The following is a 24,986-nucleotide window of genomic DNA, read 5'->3' as shown; positions in this document are numbered from 1 at the left end:
AAGGCTTCAGGGTGATGTATGATGCCTGTGCTTATATTTTCACTTCCTGAATTTACTTTGGGAGACAAATGACACAACACTTTACATTAAACACGATTTTAATATATACAAAGGTTCAACAGGCATGAACATACTTTTGTAACTCGTTCATACAAAACTTGGGAGATAGAATGTAAATTATAATTTTGTCTAAATAATAACCAATACAACAAAGTTATATGGAAATCAATTAATTTATAAAGTTTAATTATCAATAGCTAACAAATGTTTATTGTTTAATTTATTCAGCAATACCGAGAGGAATACTGAAAAACAAAAGTAAGACAAAAAAACAATTCAACCAATTCTTGACTGTGTGATAAAGCAAACCTGAAATTTTGAGGACGTCGTCATGCTGCTATTCTTGAATCTATGACTTATCACATAACGCGTTCATTCTGACTCTCCTTCAGACGTCTCCTCAAAAGAGATGGGTGAATCAGCCAGTTCTCCTTGGTCCTTCGTTTGAGTTGCCATGGCTGCCGACGCTAAAACTGCTGCTTTCCTGCTAGAGCGCACGGGTCGGGAGGAATTTGCGACTTTTGTTTCTTTACGAGGATTACGACTCTTGCTGGAAGCCGATCTATTTTTCTTATGCACGGTCTCTTCTATAATACACGTATCTTCCTCTGTTTCCTCGTTCCCTTGCGTTCGTTTACCTCGAGTGGTCTTTCTCGGGATGGGCTGCTTGTCCTCTTCCTTGTCAACTGATGATGCTCTGGTTACCATATTACTCTCAGCTTCGATAACACCTTCATTACCTTTCATTTCTTCGTCAGATATATTTTCACACGTTTCTGGGACGGCGTCTGTTCCGTGCTCTTCCTGTTTATTCTCAAGACTTGCGCTTCTGGTGGCTCTGGTTGCTCTCTGTGAAGTCACTGGCTCTGCCTTAAGTTTGTCCTCCAGGGTCTTTGATGTCTTTTTTCCTCTTACTGGTCTTCTTGTGGTGGATTGTTTCGCTCTTGTTGGCTGTTCTTTGGCCTCAGTAACTTTTTTGGCTCTGGTGGCTTTTCTTGAGTCAGAGATCTCCTTCCCTTGTTCTTGGATTTCTATTTCTTTATTAGCTTTGGTCATTGTTTCTAATGGTTCCATAGACTGACCATCTTCTTCCAGGGATTTATTTATCTCAGAGGGAAGATTTATTCTGACTTCCTCTTCCTGAACAATAGTCAATGCTTTCTTGCCTCTGGTTGATCTCTGTCCAGTGAGTTGCTTTACCTTCAACTCCTGCTCAACAGTTGAAGCTTTAGTGGCCCTGGAGGTTCTCCGTAAGGATGAATGCTTGACTTTGGTCTCCTCTATTTCTAAAGTAATTGATATTTCCTCAAACTGTTTGGTCTCCTCCACCTCGGATTCCTCTTTCACAAATTCTATGGTTTCTGCGGCAGAATCTTCACTGGATTGATCTTGTGTTACTTCCTCTTCAGAACCTTCATTCACTATTGTGGTTCTTGATGTTCTTTGTGACCCAACTTCTGTTTCTTCCTCTCCTCCTTCAGTTGTTACAGCATGTTCAGTCTCAACCAAATCACCAGGTGACTGTTGCAATTCTATATCTAACTGAGCACATAATTTTTCACTATTCCAGGTGTTTTGGCTTACACATTCAATCCCGTCGCTGCATTCATCCACGTCCCGTGAATGAGGACTCGGAGCTTGTAAATGTTTTTCATCTTCCAAGAGAGTAGTTCTTGAATCTGAGCTGTTTTCACTTGAACATTCCTCACTGGTGTTTGTACTTTCATGGGTTAGATGTAAAATAATATCGGTAACTTGTCCTATACCTGTGTTAATATTATCAGGAAACTGTGTATGTATTTCACTTTCATTTACCGCGTCTTGGCTTCTATCCTCCATATCCCCGAGTGCCCCATCCTGTATTGCACAAGGGTCAACAAATCCTTTATCACTCTCGAAAATTTCCTTAGGATCTTCTGATATGAGTTTACCAGATTCAATACCAACACATTCAGATGATACAATTGTCTCTTTAAACTCAGGCACTTTTATATCTTCCCCATCACCTTTATCATTGGTTTCATCACTCTCCATGTTGTGTGTGTGTTGAGTTGCACTTTCTACGCCGCCACGACTTCCCGGGGGATCATTGACGACAGTATCACAGGTAGACACTTTAAAATCACCTGAAGATATTTGCACTTCAAAATCAAGTCCCTCTTCTTTTTCTTCATTACAAGAGGGTAATTTTCGAGACTTTTCTTTTTTACTTACAAGATGTGAGCTTTGTCTCTTATTAACAATTTGAATAGGAAGCTCTCTATCTATCTTTTCCATAAGGATTGGCTTGATTTCTTTATTTTCATGTCTTGAAGTCGACGGAGTCCTTTTGGGAGTAGTAAACTTTTTGGAGGGAACACTCTTGGTAGATAAGAATTTAGATGTCGACTCTGTGCCAGGAGGTGGAGGCGTCGTCTCCCTTTTACCAGGGTCACCTTCACTGTCGCTGTCTTCACTCAGTTCCATACTTGCTTCACCAAGTTCACCAGGTGTGTATTCTAGTTCATTTATGATCATATTTTCTGTGCCTGGAGGAGGTGGTGTGCATTCTCTCTTTGTATGGCACAGGGAGCTCCAATTTGTAAAGTTAGTAGCATCTGGCACTACAGCACATCTGGATGGTTGGACAACGGGCCACTGAGGGAGTCCTATACCTACGGACAATGATGCAGCTGGGTCGGGCCTATCTGATTTAGATGGTGGGACTGGGAAATCCTCTAAACTATCACTACCTGAACTGCATAATCCTAAGTTGTGTTGTTGAATAAATGCTTGGGAAGGAACCCCAGTCTGATCTGAACTACCTGGTACTGAAATATTATCTGCAACAGTTGATGATAAAGGGAGGCAGGATATCTCTTGGACATGTTCATCCTCTGTTCCAGGCGGGAGCAGTATCTCGGCAGTCTTGTCACTCGCTGTGGGAATTAGTGACATTCCAAAACCTTCTTGACTGTTACTACCCATGCTCCAAGCCCCTGAACTAAGGTCTTGAAAACCTGGCTCAAAGACCGGTGCAACATTTATCAGGGGAATAACTACATCACTGTCACCTCCCAGATGGTAGTTAGGGGCTTCATATTCTGTTCCTGGTGGGGGTGGCAGGCCTTCTTGGACCTGAGAAGAGTCCTCTGTTCCAGGTGGTAGAGGTATCTCTAACTTCTTCAAACTTCCAGAGGTTGATTTTAGAAGACTTTCTTTGCTGTTGCTGATATTGCTCCACGCTCCAGAACTATGATCCTGTATGGATACCTCTGGCCCACATATTTCAGTCATTACAATAGCTGGTCCATCGTCACCTCCAGGAAGTAAAGATAAATTTGAGCTTTCTTGACAGTGCTGTTCATGTTCTGTTCCAGGTGGTAAGAGAATGTCTGATGCGGGGGCAGCTTCAGTAGCTCGCTTTAAACCAGGTAATGGGATACTCAGCAAATCTAAAGCATGCAGAGTAGCGGCAGCAGCACATTCTGAAGATTCCTCATTTCCAGTCTCCATAGAGTCAAACATTTTGAAACTGTCAGAGTCACTGCTGTCCTCAAAGTCCATTGGCATTGGTTCGTTGCTGGGCTCCTCAAAATAGATGGAAGGTTCCTCTGCTGGAGATAGATCCTTCACCTCATTCAGACAAGTACTAATATTTTCTGCAGTACTTTCATTATCGTTCACTGCAACTGGATTCTCTTGTGTTATGTTCATTTTAACGTCAGCTTCCTCCCTAATAATTTCCATGTTGTAAGCAATTGGGAATAATGAGTCTCCCACTTTCTTTGGATCTACTTGATTTTCAGTGTTGGTTGATGTTTTAGCCTCCCCTATATGTAACTCGTGTTGTGTTGGCGCCTGTTGCTTGGTACGTGTAGTGTTATGCTGTTCCTTGCCCCCATGTCCAGCTGGCCTTTTCTTCAAGAATGGCATTTTCCCTATTAGTGGCAGTTTTGGTACAGCAGATTTCTTTTCTTCTTCCTTGTCTTTCGAAGGTTCCTCCACACTCTTTGAAAGTGTTTCATTTTCATTCACATCGGCATCTTTCTTTTCCTTATCATTACTACAGGTACTGTGAATATGTTCATTTTTCTGTTGTTCGCCACCCTTTACATTTTTCTGGTGGTCGCCGCCCTTCACATTTTTCTGTTGGTCGCTGCCCCTCAAGCAGTCATCCCTTGACTTACTTTTTGTGTTGGAATCCTCTTGGGAAGGTGCCTGACGCTCCTCAGAATGTCGCTTGGAGTTGTCTTTGTGCTTTTGACGATTATCAGATTTCTTATCACTAGAATGTGAAGGACCTCTGGAGGCAACTCTGATGCTGCCACAACCCTTGGCCTTATCATCTTTAGCATCTGCCACTGACCTATCATCTCTACTGTCCTTCTCTCTATCTCTATCTCTTTTTTCCTTTATTTGTTTCATTAACTTTTCCTGTATGTCATGAGCGATGGTTTTCTCTTTCAGATTTAACTGCCCCTCGAGAAGCTTCCGTTCCTCATCAATGCTGTACTTGGCATAGGCGGCTGTTTTGGCCTTCAGGAAAGTTGACTCATACATGGGGTTCTTTGCCCGGTGAACCTGCAAACAGACACACAGACAGCATTAGGATTACTGGCAGGGGAAATGCTGTTGACGTGCATCTTATATAACTACACAATTCATATGTACAGTCCCCTTCACGAGTGCATTTACAGGAGCTGGTCGGGAAAGGAAACTTGCAAAACTAAACACACTATGGAATCAAAGTAAAACAATAGTAAAACAAATATCTCAATGTAATGATTTGTGGGAATGTTTACAGGATGAGCCCCTGTAAACACACTGGTGAAGGGGACTGTACTTGCTGTCACCCGAATACTAAAAGACGTTATACACTATATTAGTAACACAGAGTAAGGCTACGTATACTTAAGGATGTGTATATTCAAGACTATGTATATTCAAGGCTATGTATACTCAATGATATGCATACCTAAGGCTATGTATAGTATACATAGCCTTAGGTGTACTTAGCCTAAGGTATACATTGTATACCTTAGGCTAAGTATACCGAAGGCTATGCACTGTATACTTAAGGCTATCTGTACCTAAGGTTATGTATACTTATGGGGCTATGTATACTCAAGGCTATGTATATTTATCAGTTAACTATTCCCCCATTCTCATCCCATTGAGCAGAGTGAGGACATGGCAGCCCCAAGAGAGCAAAGTTCCCCCCCCCTCCCCCTCCCAAAATAAATAAATACAAATAACTCTTGATATTAACAAAGCCTAAGGAAGTGCAGTAAGGTCGGGATATATCGCGAGATTGGGTCCAAGGATGTTCGCTATATACTACATCGCAATATATAATTACATGTAATCGATGGTGAAAATAGGGTCAGGTTCTGGAGGCCAATAAAATAGACTAAACTTGACATAAAATGGCACAGTCTAAATTTAGCAGAATATAAATTGCATTGCTGGAATCCTTGCAAAACAGTGAATAATTTGAATACAGACATCATATATTTTGCACAAAAGATAAAATTTTTATGCCCATATTATTAAACAACATCTTCCCTTGAAGATGGTCGTCGTGTTTCAACCGGAGTTTTAAACTAAACGAGTCCTGAGGGACACCGCAGTACAGTACTTAACGGGGTGGTGTGGCGGTAAAATTAACTAATTCCAATATTATAAATTTATAATATTGGAATTAACAATACTGACGTTAGTCTTTTAGAGTACAGTGATCCCTCGGTTAACGAGCGCCTCGGTTAACGATTTACCTTCCATAAGATTCTTAACTTCGGTTAACGAGCAATCCCTCGATTAACGAGTTTTCTTACGAGCCGACTTCAACATGTTTTCGCTTGCATTTGGCGGTCCACCAGCTGTAGTATTAGTCCGCCAATACAGTACAATAATCGGTTTTAGGGCTTAAATTCCTTACTATTTTAGTAAATATCAAGAAGTTTATACTATTCAATAATTTTAAAAGTTTAATATTAACTTTTTTAGTCATTTTAACAATTATTGAACATAATTGAAGGTAAAGAAACTAGTTTCTGGCGTGCCATCCAGCCTGTTAACACACCAGACAGGCGTTAGTCTCTCTCTGTTTTCAGTGGAGGTAACATCTTGCTCGAGACTCTCTTCAACTAAACGCTTTTTTTCTGTGTTCCAAGCAAATTATTGGTCATTTTGAAATTCATTTTACATATTGACAATATATAATGCAGTGCAGTGTTGATATAAGAAAATAATCTTGAATTACACCAAGAGAACTAAAATTTTATGGGTGAAATGGTGCCATGGGGTGACTTCTCTTCCACCCCAATGCCTTCTCTTCTCCCTTCTCCTCCACCCCCATTCTAATTCCTATCATCATCATCCAGGAGCCTACTACATACACACCTCAAAGTAAGTGTACTTTTCTACCTTTTTTGTTGAATTTAGGCAATTTTCGGTGAGCTGGAACCAATTACCCAAAAACCCATTGAAACAATGGTTTCGGTTAACAAGTTTTTCGGTTAACGAGCAACCTGCTGGAACGGATTGTGCTCGTTAACCGAGGGACCACTGTACTGTACATTTAAGTACTGAACAGTTTTTCAACTCGTATTTTTGGGGAGATTTGGGGGATGTTTATAAGTGTTTCTGACTTTATACAGTTTTTGGCTTTATGGGAGGTCCCAGGAACATAACCCCACGTAAGTTGTGAGTCTACTGTAAATAAATTTATCGCTATATATTGGAAAATGTCGATAATTTTCGTAGTCGTGATAAATTTGAAATATTTCCTGCACGATTTCCCTCACGAAATAAAAAATTATTGCTATACAGTATATAGAAAAATGTCGATAATTTTGGTAGCTGCGATATAAAAAAATCGTTATAGTAAGTCGCTATATATATCCCGACCCTACTGAACAAGAATGATGTATTGAAATCACCCGTGTATGTTATGGACTTGGTGGATGACATCGGGTAATGTATGCCATAAAATTAAAAAATATTACAAATAAACAACCTACTTTGTAATTGGACACGTGGGTCTTGGACTCTGGGTGTCTCACTGTCTCTCCTTTGTCCCTCATGAATATATCACACAAGGAGCAGTAGTATGCTGGTAGTGAGTGAATAAACTCCAAACCTGAAATATACCATTCCTGTATTAATTCCGTAAATAAACTGGTTCACATATGATCTCATTACAGTATTATAAAGGAGTATTGACCATGTTACCTGGGTGACATGATCAGAGCCGGTGGGGATGCTGAAGCCTGCTCTGATGCAGGAGTCAAAAGTGGCTGGAGGAAGTTTAGGGAGTTGCTGCCTTTATTAACAGCAAGAGGACCTTCCCTCCACATGAAAGGAAGAATTTATGCGGCTGGCGTGAGAAGTGTGATGTTGTACGGCAGTGAAACATGGGCAGTTAAAGAGGATGACATACGTGGACTTGAGCGAGCTGAAAGACAGGAAGCCCTGTGTTCAGAGCTGGGTATTTAGAGTATTGGGTGAGTTCTGCATAAAAGTAAGATGCTGCGATGGTTTGGGCATGCGGACAGGTGTCAAGAGGTGCAAGAGCCTAATGTGGTGGGGAGGTGAGACAGGGGCAGACCAAGATTGACACAGGAATAGGCTGTAAGAAATGACATTAGAGTTAAAAACCTTACATGAGAGACTGCAAGAAACAGTGCAGCAGATCTACCATCAGATAATCACATCTATCCCAAAGAAAATGGCCATAAAACTATGATGATGATGACACTGTTTTACACACATCCCTTAAACTAAGCCGGTTTAAACAATGCAGCCCTCGCCCCTCCTCTTATTGCACTACGGGTTGCATGGGGAGCAAGGTAGGTTGTGTACGTGCATCTGACAACTTCCACGACTGGCCGCGAAGGGTCTCTACGACAGCGTGGGAGAGTTCCACACTTCCTCATATACAGTATTATACATCTACATATACCCTGGTTTATTCATTAATCAGTTGTGTATGTGTACGAGTAGCCAAACTGAGCCATCATGCATCACTCAAAAGGTAATGAATATCATTGTTAGGAAGGTATCTTCATATCAAATGAAGATTTACAGATACAGGGTAACTTTCTTTTCACATTTGCATTTGATAACATCGTTGGCAGCATTGTAGCCAAGTTAGACTTGCCACTGTAACCACAGGGCTACTAGGCCAAGCTTTAGGGTGTTATGGCAAAAAAATAATTGTCAGAAGGGCAAACACAAAGGGAATATACATTTCTTTGTACACGAGTTAGCTGACTCAGTGAGGGAGAGGGAGGAGGGCACCATTGCCAGCATCACTGCTGGTCTGCATTGTTATAGCAAAGCAGGGAGTGTATGCAAATGGCAATTGTGTAAAAACTTTCATTTGGCTTTTATTTACTGGTTTGGGAATACAGGCAGTCCCCGTTACGAACGAGTTCTGTTTCTGGGGACGTTTTTAAGTTGAAACACATGCTATGTGCATACCATACTTACAGAACAGTGTTTAAAATCCCACTATATCATAGCCCAAGTCCGGAATCACTCAAACCCGAAACTCTAGGAAAATCATTCCCAAAGCCAGAATTTTCCAGAAATTCCGGCTCTGGGAACAATTTTCCAAGGGGCACATTTTCTGAAAAATTATGAGAAAATTGTCATGGTATCCAAAAAAATTCAGGGATAGGGGGAGTTTTTTCCGGTTTGAGAGATGAAATAATGCATCATTCTGGAACTTCCCCCCAAAAATTTGTTACCCGGAAAATTCCAGGGATGAGGGATTTGTTTTTTCCGGCTCTGAGAGAGTCGTCTCGTTACCCAGAAATCTCTCATTCCGGAAGTGCTCTGCACCAATTGATCCGGCTAATGGAGATATCACTGTAGAATGACAAAATACAGAAATTGAAAGTAAAAAAATGAGTCATCAGGTAAATAAAATACCATAAATTTAACGTTTAACCTCATTTGTGTTGGCAGGCATTCATAAGTCGGACGTACATAGCCCAGGGATTGCCTGTACAGTAATTTTTTTGCAACTTATTTATTGGTATTACAGTACAGTATTTTTATTTATTCCTCACATTTACTGGTACTGTATACAGTGAACCCTCACTTTACGCGGTCAATTGAACCCACGGCGGACCGCGTAAAGTGAGAAACGCGTAAAGTGAACAACATAACATATGGGATTAATTGAAATAGAGACCGGGCCGACCCCCAAACTCCACTTTTTCAGACACAATACCTACATTGTAGTAAAAATAACTTCTTAATTTTATGATGGTATGCACACAATTAATAATTTAGAGAAATATCAATAATATTAGGTTTTTTAACACTTACATTAGTAGAAAAGATGGCTGGGCACACGGGGATGGGGGGGTTGGTTCCGAGGCAGAGGGCAGATTATTGGCCCTCACCTGTATCACTTGTATCACTATCCACCACAGAGGCTTGCAGGGCCTCTTTGTCAAACCCCTCAAAGTCCATATAAGTCCATATCCTCACTATCATTATCACTATTACTGACTTGGGCTGGCTGTGGTGGGTGGCGGGTGAAGAACTCAGTAATGTTTTGATGACTGGGCGACCTTGTGCGCACCCTGCTCGCGCCGCTCTCCGCGTAAAAGGGTACACACACCGCGGAAAGTGAGCATTCCGTGTTCGGCAGGGTACCGAGTAAAGCGAGGGTTGACTGTATAATATTTTAAGAAAACTACGGTTACCGGAGGAACACACACACAAAAGTTTTTTCCTAAATACTCCCTACTGAAATGGGGGATGCATCTTATATGCCATAAAAAATGATACTATACAATGTGTTAGTGACCCTGTTGTAAGCTAGTTTGCTGAAAGCTGATCATACAAGAATATAATACTGAATCAATAAATAAACCTGAGAAATGCAGCAGCCCCCATCAGGCCACCACCCTCAGCCTGCATACATGCGCAGTGTCTTAGCTTTTGTTAGGCCTACAGCAAATCTGATTAGACACTTTACAGTATTCAGTGAGCAAGTATTGTTCTTTTCATAAGATTTTGATGTATTTCCAACACCTGGAGTGGGGTTTTCTTTGTTTTTTAGCATGTTTGGCTTCCCGTAGGTGAACATCAGGGTTTTGGGTCTAGGCGGGGTTTTCATTAACATAACCCCTGCATTGTTTAAGGGATATGTGTAGTGTATGTACGTGGTAAATTTATTACTGCCTAACCTGAAAATGAATACTTTTGATCCTGTCTCAAAGACTTGTGGGTAAAACTGGGTCAGTATCTCAACTCTACAACTCATTATAACCCATTCTGACCAACACAGGGAGACCATAACCCATTCCAAGTTCCTTGTTGATACAGGGATTATGTAAATGAATTGGTTCCAGTACTCTGAGCAGACACCAAAAAGAGACATGAAACATAACAAAACAAACGATGGACCAGACGGCAGGAGTGAAGCTGAGGTAGTGAACACTTACCCTGCAAAGGTACAGTCAGAACTTGTGCATTGGCAGGCTTAACTTCTTTTTGTTCTCTGGGGGCTTTGGCCAGCCAGGACTTGCGGTCATTCTGAAACCATAAAGATGTATGAGCAGGGTGTGGTATAAAAAAAAAAAAAAATAAGTAAATAAATAAATACTGTACAGGTATATACATTTTTCCTTTTAATAAAAACAATTTCTAAGGACTATGCTACTGCCCTTTAAAGATTGGGACACACTGTTATATTTTTTTACAGTAGGTCCACAATCCCTTATCCGCAATTCCAAAAGCTCTGAAAACCTAAAGTTTTTTCGTGGAGCATCACCCGTGTGTACAACAAACCCAGACTGATGCTGAACATGACCCACGCAGGTGTGAGGCGTCAGTGTGTCTCAGCGCTGCTACCAGTCACATGTGTGTCTGCTGCTCTCTGATATTTTTTATGATTTTGAGTTTAATTTCACTGTGAAAATGTTAAAAATAGCTTCAGATACTCCTGTGGGTAACAGTGAGAAAAAGAAAAGGAAGCATCTCTCATTATCGATAGCACAGAAAGTGGAGGTATTACAGAAGCTTGATCGTGGTGTGCCTGTGCAGCCTTACTAAAGAATATGGTGTGGGAACCACCACCGTATATGACTTAAAGAAACAGAAGACAAGTTGTTGTAGTTTTACACTGACAGTGATGACCATAAACTAATGAAAAATATGAAAACATTGCATAGGGCAAAAAATCAAGATCTTGACCGTGTGCTGATTGAGTGGATTCGACAACAAAGAAGTGTACAATACAGTTACAGGTTTGCCCTTAGGACAATTATTTCTTTTACTTTTTCACAATATGAATTTAGGATGGTGTGTGCATGTAAATGAGTAGAAATAAATGAAGAAAGTTACGTATATCTACCCAAAAATATGAGTTGAAAAACTTGTACAGTACTTAAATGTACTACACTAAAGGAAATTTTTTTTTATCTCTTGCACAAAATATATGATGTCTATACGTATTCAAATTATTCGCCGTCTTGCAAGAATTCCAGCAATGCAAGTTATATTCTGCTAAGTTTAGTCTGTGACATTTTATAAGATAAAGACTTTAAGCCTAAAACTACCTTCACCCTGTTTTGAGAATGCTTCTTAGTCCAGAACCCCCAAATTGCAGAAATATTAATGTGGTTCTGAAACCGTAAAATTCCGAATTCCGAAACACACCTGGCCCCAAAGATTTCGAATAAGGGATTGTGGACCGTACTATATAAAAAAAACAGCTTTGCAAAGAAACTGGTTAGGGTAAGCAAATGTTGTGAGGCTTCTTCCCCTTCCTTATTCTTGGCACTGCTACAATTACTCAACTAGAATAACTAAAAATTACCCAAATAAAATTAAAATCTAGCTAAATATGATTTTTTTTTTAGCTAGCCAACAGGTGAATGGCTATAAAAGTATAGAATGAGCCGTAAATGATGGTAAAATAGTACATAAGAATGAGATAAGTGGAATTATATATACAGTAGAAGGAAGACTGGCGCAGAAGGAAAATATGATAAAGGTGTAGGAAAGGAATGAGCCAAGCATGAATACTAAAATCTGTGAAGAAAACAATAAAAAAATATAAAGGACTAAATGAAAAAGGCATGAGAGAGAAATGAACAAAGAATGAATACTAAAAAACTGATAAAAACAATATAAAGAAAATATAAAGATAAGAAATGAGGACTGAGACTAACCTTAACTCTTGCCATGTGAGAGAGTGTCATCAGGTGGCTCACATACTCCGGCACAGTTTCACAAAAGAGACTGCACAGTTTACACCAATGCATCCCTTGGTCCATGTACCGAATGAAGGTCCTCTGAGTGGTAAGTGGGGCATACTGCAGTGTTTCATCCACCTCTTCCTTAATTGTCTCCTGGTGACCTTTACCCCGAAGGCTCACTTGCTTTTTAGCCGTTTCGGTGCTGCTGTTTACTCGACGCTTTTTTGGAGGAGACAAACTTCTCTGTGATTCGGGACTTGAGAAATGTTTTTTACTTTCTTTTGGTAAACCTGGAGCTGGTGACCTAGATGTGTTATGTTTTGATAGTTTAGCAGCGTGTTCTGTTGATCTGGATGACTCGCCAGATTTATGTTTTGAAGGCGGAGGAGACCAACTCTCCTTCCTCTGAGGAGATCTTGTTCTCTTTGTCTTCATCAACGGTGACATATTTAACTCAGTCTTTTCAGGAGAATGGTAATATGATGTTTTTCTCTGCTTTTCTCTCTCTGATGAATACCCCGACTTCCTCTGTCTTTCTCTTGAATGGTAAGGGCTTTTAGATCTCTCTCTGGACACAGATGCACTCTGCTTAATATCTCCACCTTCACCTTTAATTTCCTGGTCAACTTTGTGAGCCATGTTATTTATTTTGAGAATCTGCTTCCCTATTTCAGTCATGAGTAACGAGTTCTCTTCTAAAAGACTGAAGAGACTGTCTCTGCTTCCCTTATGGTTCTTGATGATATCTTCACGTTGTTCGTTCATCATATTCTTCTGTTCCATCAGCATCTTGACTCGTTTCATTAAAGATTCCCTTTTTGTTAACAGTGCCTCAACCTCACACTTTTCCTTTTCAGGTTCTGGCGATGACTTTTTTTCAGGTTCTCTTTTATCGTGATTACTCGCTTCAGATTCAGACTCAGAATCCGAAGACTCTTTTTTGCGTTTGGATTTCTTCTCTTTGTGTCGTTTATGCTTAGATCTCTTGGGGCTCTCGGATGACTTTCTGGCCTTACGTTCACCAGACACTTTTTTTGAGGACCTTCCCCCTCCTTCGGGAGATGGAAATGACTGCCTAACCCTTGAATACTCTCTCATAAGATCAGCAGATTGAACTGAAGATGTACTCAGAGCACCCACCCCATAAGCACCCACTGCAGCCGATGATGATGTTGAAATGTTCGTCATGACTCCGTGACTTATTGTGGAGGGAACGCTAGTGGATATAGACTGTCCACTCGGGAAAAGCATGGTCTTTGACTGGGAGGCATTTTCCATACTTTGTTCCAGTATTCTTTCATTTGTTAAGTGATTGTTTTCATAGGGGATGCCAGGCTCTGGCTGGGAGAAGGCGGTCACCGATGACATCACGCCTCTTGATCCAGTCTTTGTTTCTCTTCCTGACACCGAGTCTTCCTGCTTGGCTTCATTCTTGTCCTTCCTGTGGGTACATTAAAAGGAATTAAAATCTTGCAAAAAGGATCACGAAGTCGGAACAAGTGGAACATCGAAGCTAATTCCATCATCTGCTTGTGTGTGGCTGTACAGTGTATCTCTCTTAAGTAGCCATTATCCTTACTCTAAGAATATCAATTAATCAGTTTAGGAACCAATAAACTTAGTCAACACACATCCACTTACACCTAACCTTACACTCTCATGGTCTCAGCTTGGAGAAATATTACCCATTAATCCCTTCTTGTCCTCTCTCATAAGCAAAGAATCTATCATCTCTGTCGACCAGTCCCTTACAACTGAGGCGAGGAAAACTTGAAGGATCTCCAGTTTCAAACAGGAATTATACCACCAAATCACATACAGTACAGTATATAAGACCTTTAGCATGTTACTTACAAGACAAAGGAGATATGAAGTAACTGTACTACTATATTCAGAAGTATGGATCTAATTACTTAAGTTAAATCATTATACATTTCACAATTATGAAGTCCTGCACAACCTTCTCTTATATAATGTTAAGATATTACATTATTTTACCATTTCGCATTCATTCAAAACTTTGCAGATTATTCGACTACAGCTCTTACCTCCCAACATAGGGCGTCTCAATCTCCCAGTCACTTGCTTTGTGGTGGTAAGATATTTTCAGCTTGGACTCTTGTAACTGGCGACGATCAAGTGCTGGGGTCCACAGAGACGAGCTGTTGGACTTGCTCCCACTAGCGGCAGCCTTTGGTGGAGCCATCGGGGCTTGGTTCTGCTTCCCTTCTATGGGTCTGGAGAGATTTTCCAGGGACGTTTTCAGTTCCCAGTCAGTGTGATAGTCTATGTCAACAGCACGCAGGGGTTGTTTGGGTTTTGGCAAAGGTTTAGGTTTAGGCGGACAAGGGTTACTGCCAACTTGGAGCTCTTTCTGTCTTTTGCTACTTTTAAGGCTCTCCTCGCAGTCACTCTCTATTGAATCATCTACAGTTCGAGCTATTGATTTGGTAAATATATCATCTACTTCCTCTCCTACTTCTTCTAGGTCCAGCCCTAACTGGTCTACTTCTGCACTCTCATTTGGAGATTGCAGCCTTTGTGAAATTGGGGGTTTGGGAGAAATATCTTTAGATTTATCTGAAGTTGATTTCAAAATTTCCTTCATTAACTTTTGTGTATGGGGATTCATAAAGTTCCTCGTGATGCGAGCCTGAAGCTCAGAAATAACCAATTTATCTACTGAATGTTTCTCTGCTTCTGCTGATGATCCTAATGTTTCTTCTTCTAAATCTGCATAAATATCTTCAAAGTCCAGTTGCTGTACATTGCCTGCACTTTCATCTTGGGATGAACTGCGATTTTTACTTTGATGGTGCGGTGGGCTTTGAGAGTGGGATGGACTCCAGTTTTTAACCGGAAATTGTGAAGGGCTACTGCTCCTACTTCGAAGTTGACTTCTACTGTGACTTCTACTGTACTCATTACTTATGCTACAACTTCTACTACCAGCATCAGCAGTGCTAAAACTTTTACTACTGAACTGAGTTATACTACGACTTCTGCTTCGACGGTGACTTTGGCTACACCCCGCTTGAGGTCTAGTTTGACTATTGCTTCTACTTCGAAGACGACTGGGGCTGATACTTTTCTCGTGGTGAGGTGGGGTGATTTTACTTCGATACGGGGCTGGACTGCGACTTCTACTCTGAAGTCTTCCTATACTAAAGCTTCGACTCCGAAGTCTACCTATGCTACGGCTTCTACTACGAGATCTATCTAAAACTCGACTTCTACTTCGTGATTTAACCGGGCTACAACTTCTACTCCGAAATCTTGCCGGACTGGAACTTCTACTTTGGCGCCAAGAGGTGCTTCTGTGATATCGAGAGGGGCTGAGACTCCTGCTACGACAGTGAGGGGAGCTGTAACTTTTAACTGGGTGGTAAGGGGGACTACGACTTCTACTCCGATGACGAGGGGGAGTGCGGCTACGATGGAATGTCTTTTGATGGCGAAGTGGACTAATACTTCGACTGCGACTTCTCCGATATCTGTCCCGGTGCCCCTGTCTTGGGTGATTCTGAGGAGATCATTAACATTATAATCCATAGAATTCCTTTTAAATGAACACTTGAAACACATTTATGATATATTATATAAAAAAAGTGAAAAACCTGAATAAATCCTAATAAGTACCTTGTACCTGTATGTTAATTCAATAAACAAATATATGAGCTACTCAGCTGTCTCGTCAACTCGCGCTACCAACCTGAAACTGTTTCCCACGGTACTCCCTCTGAGGAGGTCCACGCCTCATCTGGCTTAAGTGAAAGCGGGTGCAGTTTTCCCTCCGGCATCGTCTATCGTCCGGACACACGTACCCATGTACAAAATTGCACTGAAACTCGCCCTTGAAACACTTGCCTTCCTTCCAGTACCGACAAGTTTCTGGAATCTTGTTTCTGAATTTCTGTCGGAGAAAGAAAAACAAAAACTTAATTATGGTGTTTTAAAATATCACTAAATTCTTTATTTTATATTAGTATGGCCTTCATATATGGTTGACTAATGTGAGGAGTTATGTTACTGTTTACTGTGCTGGCCAAGCTAACATAAACTGAGGTATGAGTCTTTATGTAACTCCATACCCTTCAAGGAATTCAGTACAGTTGATTGATTTATCGAATTTTCAAAGTTATATTACATTTTTTGATACAAGTCATAAGTTTTGGGTCATGGGAAACTTACAGCCACATAGACTTGCTACCCATCCATAGGTCACCCAAATCTAACACTTGGTTAAGAAAAATATTCTTGGTGTGTTTTAAAGCCTGGATGTAAAGTTTCATGACCTCAAAAACTGGGAGTAAATTGTACATTCTGGCTACTAATTCTTATATGCAACCTAAAATCAGATACAGCACACATTTACATGATATTTTTCAAAACACAACAAAAACTTTACAGTACTTACACTCATTTTGTTGCTGAGGATGTAACACAAAACTGCAAATTAAATGAAGATGTTGTTCCCATCACTTTTCTGAAGAAAAAAAAAATTACGTGAAATGTCAAACTAGCAGATAGAGAGAAAATAATAATAAAACATAAGTACAGTACTACTTGTACAATATAACTGCCTAATAGTACATAACAATAACAACTTGTTGACAACAGCGAATGAATTAAATGACTCACTGCAGGTACAAGGTGTAGAAGTATTAAGATATTCAGGGTGTGGAGTAGAGTACAGTACTCATTTACTATCAAAATATCTTAAATGCATGAAACAGGAAACAATGGTGTTGGTATTACCAAAATCAGGTAATATACGAGACGTGGCCATCTGCAGTTCCCTAATTAAGGGGGTGATTTTAGACAGTTTTGTACTCTGATTACTTTCAGTTCTATTCATTTTCTTTTGTAATTACTGTACTTGGTTTTCCAGATGTAGGCAAGTTAAGATATAGGTTAGGTTTAGTTAGGTTAGCACAGGATTTCAGCCATTTTTATATTTTTCCACAACATAATACAGTACAGTACTATCTCCTAATAAAATATGTAAAAACTGGGTATTTTTAAACCCATTTTCAGAGAAAAACAGCAGACGGTCACATCTCAAATCATTAACCCAAAATGAAGTACAGTAATGAAATATACAGAACCTTAGCATAATCATGTTTACTGTAAAATGTGTTAAATACAGGTGGCAAGAAGTGGTGGTGTTAGTAGAAATATAACATCTGCCAGATCTAAGGTCTGGATCCAGGCCTGTATAGGTTAACCTTGGCTTAGGCTATTGTAATAAAAGTACAGTACCGTACTGTAGGCCTAGATATCAAAAAACTAAAAATACAGTAATGTGCTGTACCTGAAAATCTACATGCAATCAGTTCCAAGGTTTTGAGATAAAGAATCCTCAACAAGTAACTACAGTACCTATATACCAGGTGTGAAAATTATTTACAAACCATTTGAATGGTCATATCAAAGTGGGTCTGTCTTCAGAACACCCAAAACACGAGATCAAGGCACCTGAACCTCTGGGATGTGGATAAATTAACAAAAACTAACGTGTTTAAATGGTAAAGTTAGTTCCATATTCCTAAGAAAATTTGTATACAGGTTACAGTAATATGAAGTTTACTTGATAACAGTGGAAAACAGCTGTGACTGAACCAGCAACTTGAGGAAATTCCTCTAAAGGAGATAAATGTTTTCCTACTCATGAGAACACCAAACAATGGACGAGGAAAACATTTTTCACATTATAACAAATCTGTCCTAAGCACTAATCATCAGCATCGCCATTTTTTCTGGAATGTTTCATTAATTCTTTTCATAGACAGGATTTTTTTTGATAGATGACAATTATTTTAGGTTAGGCTAGATTAGGTTTGGTTGGTTCATATTACAGTTCTTCCCCGACTTACGACCTGCATCAGTCGTACCAAAATTTGGTCAAATTACGTATTTTCGAGTCCCAGTCATTACAGACAAAATTTTTGTTAGTAATTCACTTTAAAATGGCTGGCAAGCTTAAAAGTGAGAGTTTTGTGGTGCTGAGAAGAAAAAGAGACACCCATTTTAGATTTTCTATGTATTATTTAAGCATTTCTGACTTACGACCATTTTGACTTACGACCTGGATTTGGGTCCCTAATCCTGTCGTAAGTCGGGGAGGAGCTGTATTAAGTAATATTCCTGGTCCTTGACAAACAATTCCACCAGTTACTCCTGGGAACTGCTGGTCTAAACCAACACCACCCTAATATGATGTAGAAAAGAAAAGTAATATCGCCATAAGCCGGAATCCATCAAGCTCGGAACTCTCTGATAGCCGGAATTAAAAATTTTTCGGAAAATCGTTCCCAAAGCTGGAATTTTCCGTAAAATTCCAGCTTTAGGAACGATTTTCCGAGGGGCATATTTTCCTGAAAATTCTGAGAAAATTTTCCCAATATTCGTAAAATTCCGGGGATGGGGGAGTTTTTCTGGGTTTGAGAGATGAAAATCAGGTGCATTTTCTGGAAATTTCCGCGAACATTTTTCCGTTACCCGGAATATTACGGGGATGAGGGATTTTTTCCAGCTTTGAGAGTCATCTCGTCAACCGGAAACCTCTCATTCCCGGAACTGCTCTGCACCAATTGTTCCGGCTAACGGAGATATCACTGTACACAATATTAACATTCTAAATTACTATACCTTACCTATCCTAGACCTTACCTAAGCTTACCTATCCTAAACCTTACCTCACCTACACCTAACCTTACCTATCCTAAATCTTACCTCACCTAAACCTAACCTTACCTATTCTAAACCTTACCTTACCTCACCTACACCTAACCTTACCTATCCTAATCTAAAATAACACCACTTTAAAGACATTTCACCATACAGCTCCTCCCCGACTTACGACGGGGTTAGGGACCCAAATCCAGGTCGTAAGTCGAAATGGTCGTAAGTCAAAAATGCTTAAATAATACACAGAAATCTAAAATGGGTGTCTCCTTTTCTTCTCAGCACCACAAAACTCTCACTTTTAAGCTTGCCAGCCATTTTAAAGTGAATTACAAACGAAAATTTTGTCTGTGTACTGACGTTGGGACTCGAAAATACTGTACGTAACTTGACAAAATTTTGGTACGACTGAGGCAGGTCGTAAATGCGGGTGGTCGTAAGTCGGGGAGGAGCTGTATAGGTACGATATAGGTATGTTTCCCGTAACATAATCTTTACAACTCTTTTCCTTCCGAACAATCATCTACGGCTACGATGCCAAGACTTATTTTGTTTATGTCTGGTGCATCTCGGTAGCCAAGGTCCGGGAATATTAATTGATGGAAAGGAACAATATAACCTACAAAACTTACAATACCGAGCCTAACCTAAAACAATACGGTCATCGGTAATACGTCACTCACAGCAAGGACCCACTTTAGGGAAATTCTCTATACAGTACGATAAAACCTGTTTCTTATCTCATATAAACAATGTAATGAGTGGAGGAACAGTAACTTTCCTTCTTCTAGTTTTCCCTTGTTTTATAAAAGTGATTACAGTACAGTGTGTGTGTCGCTTTGATCACCCCGTTCATCATCCTACTTTGACAAAATTTTAGTTTCGGTCATCCCTGTATTGTAAACAACCTAACCTGGCCACAAAACCCAGGAACTATATCTAACCTAATTTTTGGCGGGGGGAGGGTAAATTTCTAAGATTTTCCGGATGACCAAAACTAAAATAAACCCTCTACTTCAGTTGACTATAAAAAAATAAATAAAATGAAAATCACAGTAATCATCCTGCTTAACATACCCTAAAATTTATAACAAAATAAAACCTTTTAATCCTAGTAAGTTTGATACGGTAGCTCTGGTTGGCTTGTCTTATCTACAATAAATCATTTATGTAGTTCACCGCGGGAGATAATTTTAAGCTGTTTAGGCATCACGCACCCCTATGGCAAAATCACCAAATCTATTATTAATATTCTAATTATTATATAAATACTAAAAAGCTACTACCGGTTTTTTGTATTTATTTAATGGATGCGTAAATGTCTGCAACATTTGTCTTTTCATGTGCACACAAAAAATTAATGGCAATTTGGCGATAAAAACATTGGAAAACCAAAAATAAAAAAATTAGTCCCTCCAACCATTTATTTTTATTCAAGAGATATGGAACAAGTTTTCTTCTACACAAAATTTCCCTGATGTGGTTCCTCCTCATGAGTCTGTTATCTACAGGTATTATCATCTTAGAAAGAGAAAATCCTGACCATGAAATGAACCGTCCACCCTTCACAGACGTAGAAAACAAGTCAAAGTCTGGATGGAGCGGCCGTATATTTGTTCAGGTGAGAAAAAATCATATAAGTGTTACAGTATTACCTAGAAACATTCCTCATGCACTTTTTTTGCCTTTTCATGAGGAAAGAAAGAATTTACCTTCTTAGCAAAATATCCTCAAGCTGCATAAGTAAGTAAACCTGAACAAACATAGAAGTAATACTTGACTAGAGTGGTCTAGCCTTGGAAGGACATAACAAAATTTCTGTAGAGGAGATATAAGCTTTCTTATCTCAAAAAAAATATACTAAATATGCAATAAGAATGTGTTTTGCGTCATTACACTGTTGTGATATTTTACATTACTTCTGTCTGTGGAGATGCCACCTTCAAACGCCATGTTTACTTTCCCATTGCTACAATCTCTCTTAATTTATCTGTAAACTGAAGAAAATTAAGCTACCAGACCTAATATAACTGAAAACACTAGATACCAAATTTCCGGTCAAATTTCACTTATGCACCCGTCTTTGTTTGGATATTAAAAATGTGTTTTTCCAATGTTATTTGACGAGTTTTTAATGAACTTGATATTCATTTCAGCCGGAAATCAATAGTTTTTGAGATAACCCCCTCCCCCATCAATCTTAACGAAATAAATTTTTTCCGAGTAAATTACCCCTTTTCTGATGAAACTCTCAATTGACGTAAAATAATCTCTTACACAATGCTGGCACAGCTCTTTCCACCTGTTCAGCCATATCTGGTTATTCTGGTACAGTACTGAAAAATCAAATCTCCGCTCCCGACGCACCCACACATTGTTCATTGGCTAACACAAAAAACTCTTGCCGAATTACAAGTCTCCTATCCCTATAGCCCAGGGGTGGGCAATTATTTTTGATGGAGGGCCACTTCATGAATGGTGGCACACTTCGCGGGCCACAGGTTAACAGCGACGAGCCAGTATTGCTGCTATGTCCACCCAACTTCCAAAATTGTCCTTTCTGTAATTAATAAGAATTTTTTTTTTCTGATTGCCAAATGCAGTGGCGGGCCACATAAATAATTTGGCGGGCCAAATGTGGCCCGCGGGCCGCACTTTGCCCACCCCTGCTATAGCCAATAAGAAACTCTTTTAAATATATATGAAATTCCTTTCAGCTAAAAAAAAAAAGGGTGTTTGCACTCGAACCTCATCATCAGGGTATTGGGTGTAGATAGCGAAACTGTTATCTGCACCTGAGGTGTGTCATAGTGAAATTTGGGTGCAAATTACAGTACCTATTTATACTCGATATTACCATCTCATATCCAACAAAACAAAATGAAAAAGAAGTGTTTTAACTATTCAAATTAGAGTAAAAAACACCAATGAAGTTATTTGTGATGATTTTCTGTACTATTCCTAAATAAAGTTTACAATGGAATTGTGAAAATTTAAATTATTTCATACATTATCTACTTTATCATCATATACTTTGATATCTGGTACAGAATCAATCCTAACCTAACATAACTCCTAAGCCAACTCCTCCGGACCCTCCGCCATATTAAGCAGAAAAAACTTACGGTACTTTGCTATCTGGTACCTAACCTACCTAACTTTACCCACTGGTTTGTTTAACAGAGAGTGAAACTATTACCTTCAACCAAGTTTTGTCAGGGCAAAATTCTTATAGTATTCGATAATAGTGTAAATATCTCGGGATCAAATAATGGTCTAACTATTTGCACTCAACTCTTGTCACCAAAAGGATCGGTTTCTCAATACAAAAATTGGCTGCAGATACTGAAATCGTTATTTGTACTATCAGGTGCAAATACCCACTAAAAAAGAAAAACAAAAAACACTCCTACGGGGTAGTCTTAATACGGCGCTGGTGGTAAGGTCGTGTTCGGCCGTCTTCCTCCACCCATTTCACACGTCAAAATCGTTATCTCACAGAACCTATTCCTCCTGCATTATTTTTCAGTATCTCGAGGTAAGGAAGCTTTGGTAAAATTTTAGTTTCGTACAACCATGGAATCTGGGATTTTTAACACATGTAATAGATATATCTCATCATTCTGACTAACTCACTCTGACCTAATCAACAAAAGAAACCTACCTAACCTAACTTTGGTGAATTTTTCTTTGTGCACCAGTCTTTCTCTCACTGTTATTAATACAGTATGTATTTCATAATTTTTAGACATTTCTAAGACATTTTTCTTCTATGATATTTCAGCCGGAAATTAAGGAAAACCGAGAGATTAATTTTTCCATATTATTAAATTCGCTCAGTCACAAGTGTCGCCATGTCTTCGTCTCTGTGAGGAGATGTTATCTCCGCATCACGCATGCGCAATATTGACTGACGTCATCCTGTCGTGACCAATGATGTATCGATATCATCTCGCGAATTTTTTTCAAGCGATCACATTTGATTTTTTCAAAGGAAGCAGCCTGGGTAATTTCATTGACCAGACTCATAATGGCCGTGGTGGAGGTTGGTTGTCATTTGTGCTCCTACGATTTATTTAAGTTTATTGCCAAGTTTTACGAGAAAGACGATCATTCTATCCAATTCTTATGTATCCCTGGTCCTTCCGCTTCTAACTAAGGTATTGTACTTTCGGACATGGTGCTCCCCAATGACTTTAACTACGGAGACATTTAGGTAAGTTAAAGCTAGGCCTACTGGGGGTAAGGGGCTCTAGGGGTTGGGTTAGGTTAAGTTAGGTTAGACAATCTATTTTCGTTTTCTCCCCCACCCAAAAATCCCGATTTCCCTTGCTCTCCCCCCATTGTTATTGTTGTTGTTGGGGGAGAGGGGGTCTAAAAAAAAACTAGTGATTTCCAGCAGAAATGAATATCAAATTCGTTCGAAACTCATCAAATATCACCGGAAAAACATTCATTAATATCCAAACAAAGACCCGTGCATAAGTAAAAATTTAACTAACCTCCTAGATGGAGGGCTAACCCTTTGCCATATTAAAGAAAAAGTAATTATTTTGATATGTGGTACCAATGAAAGCAACTTTGTTGAAGTGTCATGGTGTAAATTTACATTCTTTGTGGACGTGAGACTACGCTCGAAGAGAGTGGGTCAGCTGTAAACAAAGTGAACAGGTGCTCCCATATATGATAATAAAACACATCTAATATCTCCGTTATTTGACATCTACGAGGCAAGTGTCATAGAGGAAAACTCATAGAATTATTTGATGTAAATATAGCAAATGCCAAAATCCCTGAATGAGATAGCTGCACATAACTAAAATAATACAGAAGCTTTTATCTCCAATGGAATAAATATGAGAATTTTTCGTTATCCATCCATCACCTTTTTTTCACATGAAAAATTTATGTTTTAGCGAGTTTTCTTGCTGTTTTAGATGCTTCTGACATTACCTTTGGGGCAAATAATTTTTTTTAGTTAAGTTAGAATAGGTTACTTGACCTAACAGGCCATATCCTAACCTAACAAACTAACTATAAAAAAAAACTGATTTGCCCCAGAGATAAATGTGAGAATCATCTAAAACAGCAAGAAGACTAGCAAAAATATATATTTTTCATGAGATGAGTGGTTAACAAAACGAGAGCGACGCTGCATGTCACCATAACATCAAATTGCGACTTAAAAAAATTGCGATTCTTACAACTTATAAATCGTGAATATCGCGTTTAATTTTGGAATGCTCCACTAAATTCAATTATATTCTTTCGTTTCTCGGTGAAATCTACTAAATGGTAAGAAAGGTGATTAGTTGATAATGAAATAACCATAAATATTCCATCAGTTTGTTGTCAGGGAAGGATAACTCGTCAAGTAGTATAAGTAAACCGAAGTAGCTAAGATATTCAGTAGAAACATCCTAAATAAGTAAATGTAAGTAAGCAAACTTGAGCAAGAACACAAGTAAACCTAAATAAGTAAAATCAAGATATAGAGACACATCCTATGAATGTAAATGTAAGTAATAAAACATAATTAAGAACCAAAATAAACCTAAATAAGTAAAGCAAAAATATAATACATAATACAGTGTAAAAACATCTTTGGCTCAGTGACCAATGAGACCCATAATAGAACTTACATGTCTCAGTTTTCTTACACCATTTAACGCTATCACATTCATTTATATTACTTAACACCCTCTTAACTTTCACTTAAATTAAACTTATTATCCATATCTCACTGTCAATCACATAATTCATAAGTATTTTTAACACTAGAGAAAATTATTGCCTTGAGTACAATGCTGTGGTCGTGACGTGAGGAGGTATTTTTTTTTAATTTGGGGGATATTCTTCTATTTCCATTAATATAATTGGTTACTTCACTCGATTAATGTCATAGGTGTTTGGTTCCACAGGTATGGGTAATCGTTAACTAGGGTAATGGTATTTTAAGACTGAGAAAGACACCATAATACGATAACAAGTCTTAAGAACAACAAACCGTACACGAAGACGAAGTCGATCGTA

General features: G+C 39.1%; 1 protein-coding gene across 2 annotated transcripts; it reads right to left on the bottom strand.

The window, feature by feature from the left end:
* Window positions 1-80: 80 nt before the first annotated feature.
* Window positions 81-24,986, bottom strand: LOC121866017. 2 transcript variants are annotated; one of them, XM_042365599.1, is made up of 8 exons: window positions 24,961-24,986; window positions 16,684-16,752; window positions 15,979-16,179; window positions 14,315-15,789; window positions 12,240-13,707; window positions 10,509-10,599; window positions 7,065-7,183; window positions 81-4,623 (listed from the first exon to the last, which is right to left on the bottom strand). In XM_042365599.1, the coding sequence occupies exons 2-8, from the start codon at window positions 16,687-16,689 to the stop codon at window positions 433-435; spliced, it is 7,551 nt and encodes a 2,516-aa protein (XP_042221533.1). In that variant the 5' UTR covers window positions 16,690-16,752; window positions 24,961-24,986; the 3' UTR covers window positions 81-432. The 2 variants fall into 2 exon arrangements, with proteins under 2 accessions (XP_042221533.1, XP_042221532.1); XM_042365598.1 differs by lacking the exon at window positions 24,961-24,986 and adding an exon at window positions 24,596-24,954.

Source organism: Homarus americanus, unplaced genomic scaffold, assembly GCF_018991925.1.
Source record: "Homarus americanus isolate GMGI-L3 unplaced genomic scaffold, GMGI_Hamer_2.0 scaffold9729, whole genome shotgun sequence".
Classification (NCBI taxonomy): domain Eukaryota; kingdom Metazoa; phylum Arthropoda; class Malacostraca; order Decapoda; family Nephropidae; genus Homarus; species Homarus americanus.
Note: the sequence above shows the minus strand (reverse complement) of the source record. Positions and strands in the feature narration are given on the sequence as shown.

Coding starts and splice junctions, on each gene's coding strand:
- LOC121866017 (XM_042365599.1), bottom strand. Junction 15,790..15,978: donor ACCGTGGGAAACAGTTTCAG/GTTGGTAGCGCG, acceptor TGATCTCCTCAG/AATCACCCAAGACAGGGGCA. Junction 7,184..10,508: donor TCTGACTGTACCTTTGCAGG/GTAAGTGTTCAC, acceptor GGTATATTTCAG/GTTTGGAGTTTATTCACTCA.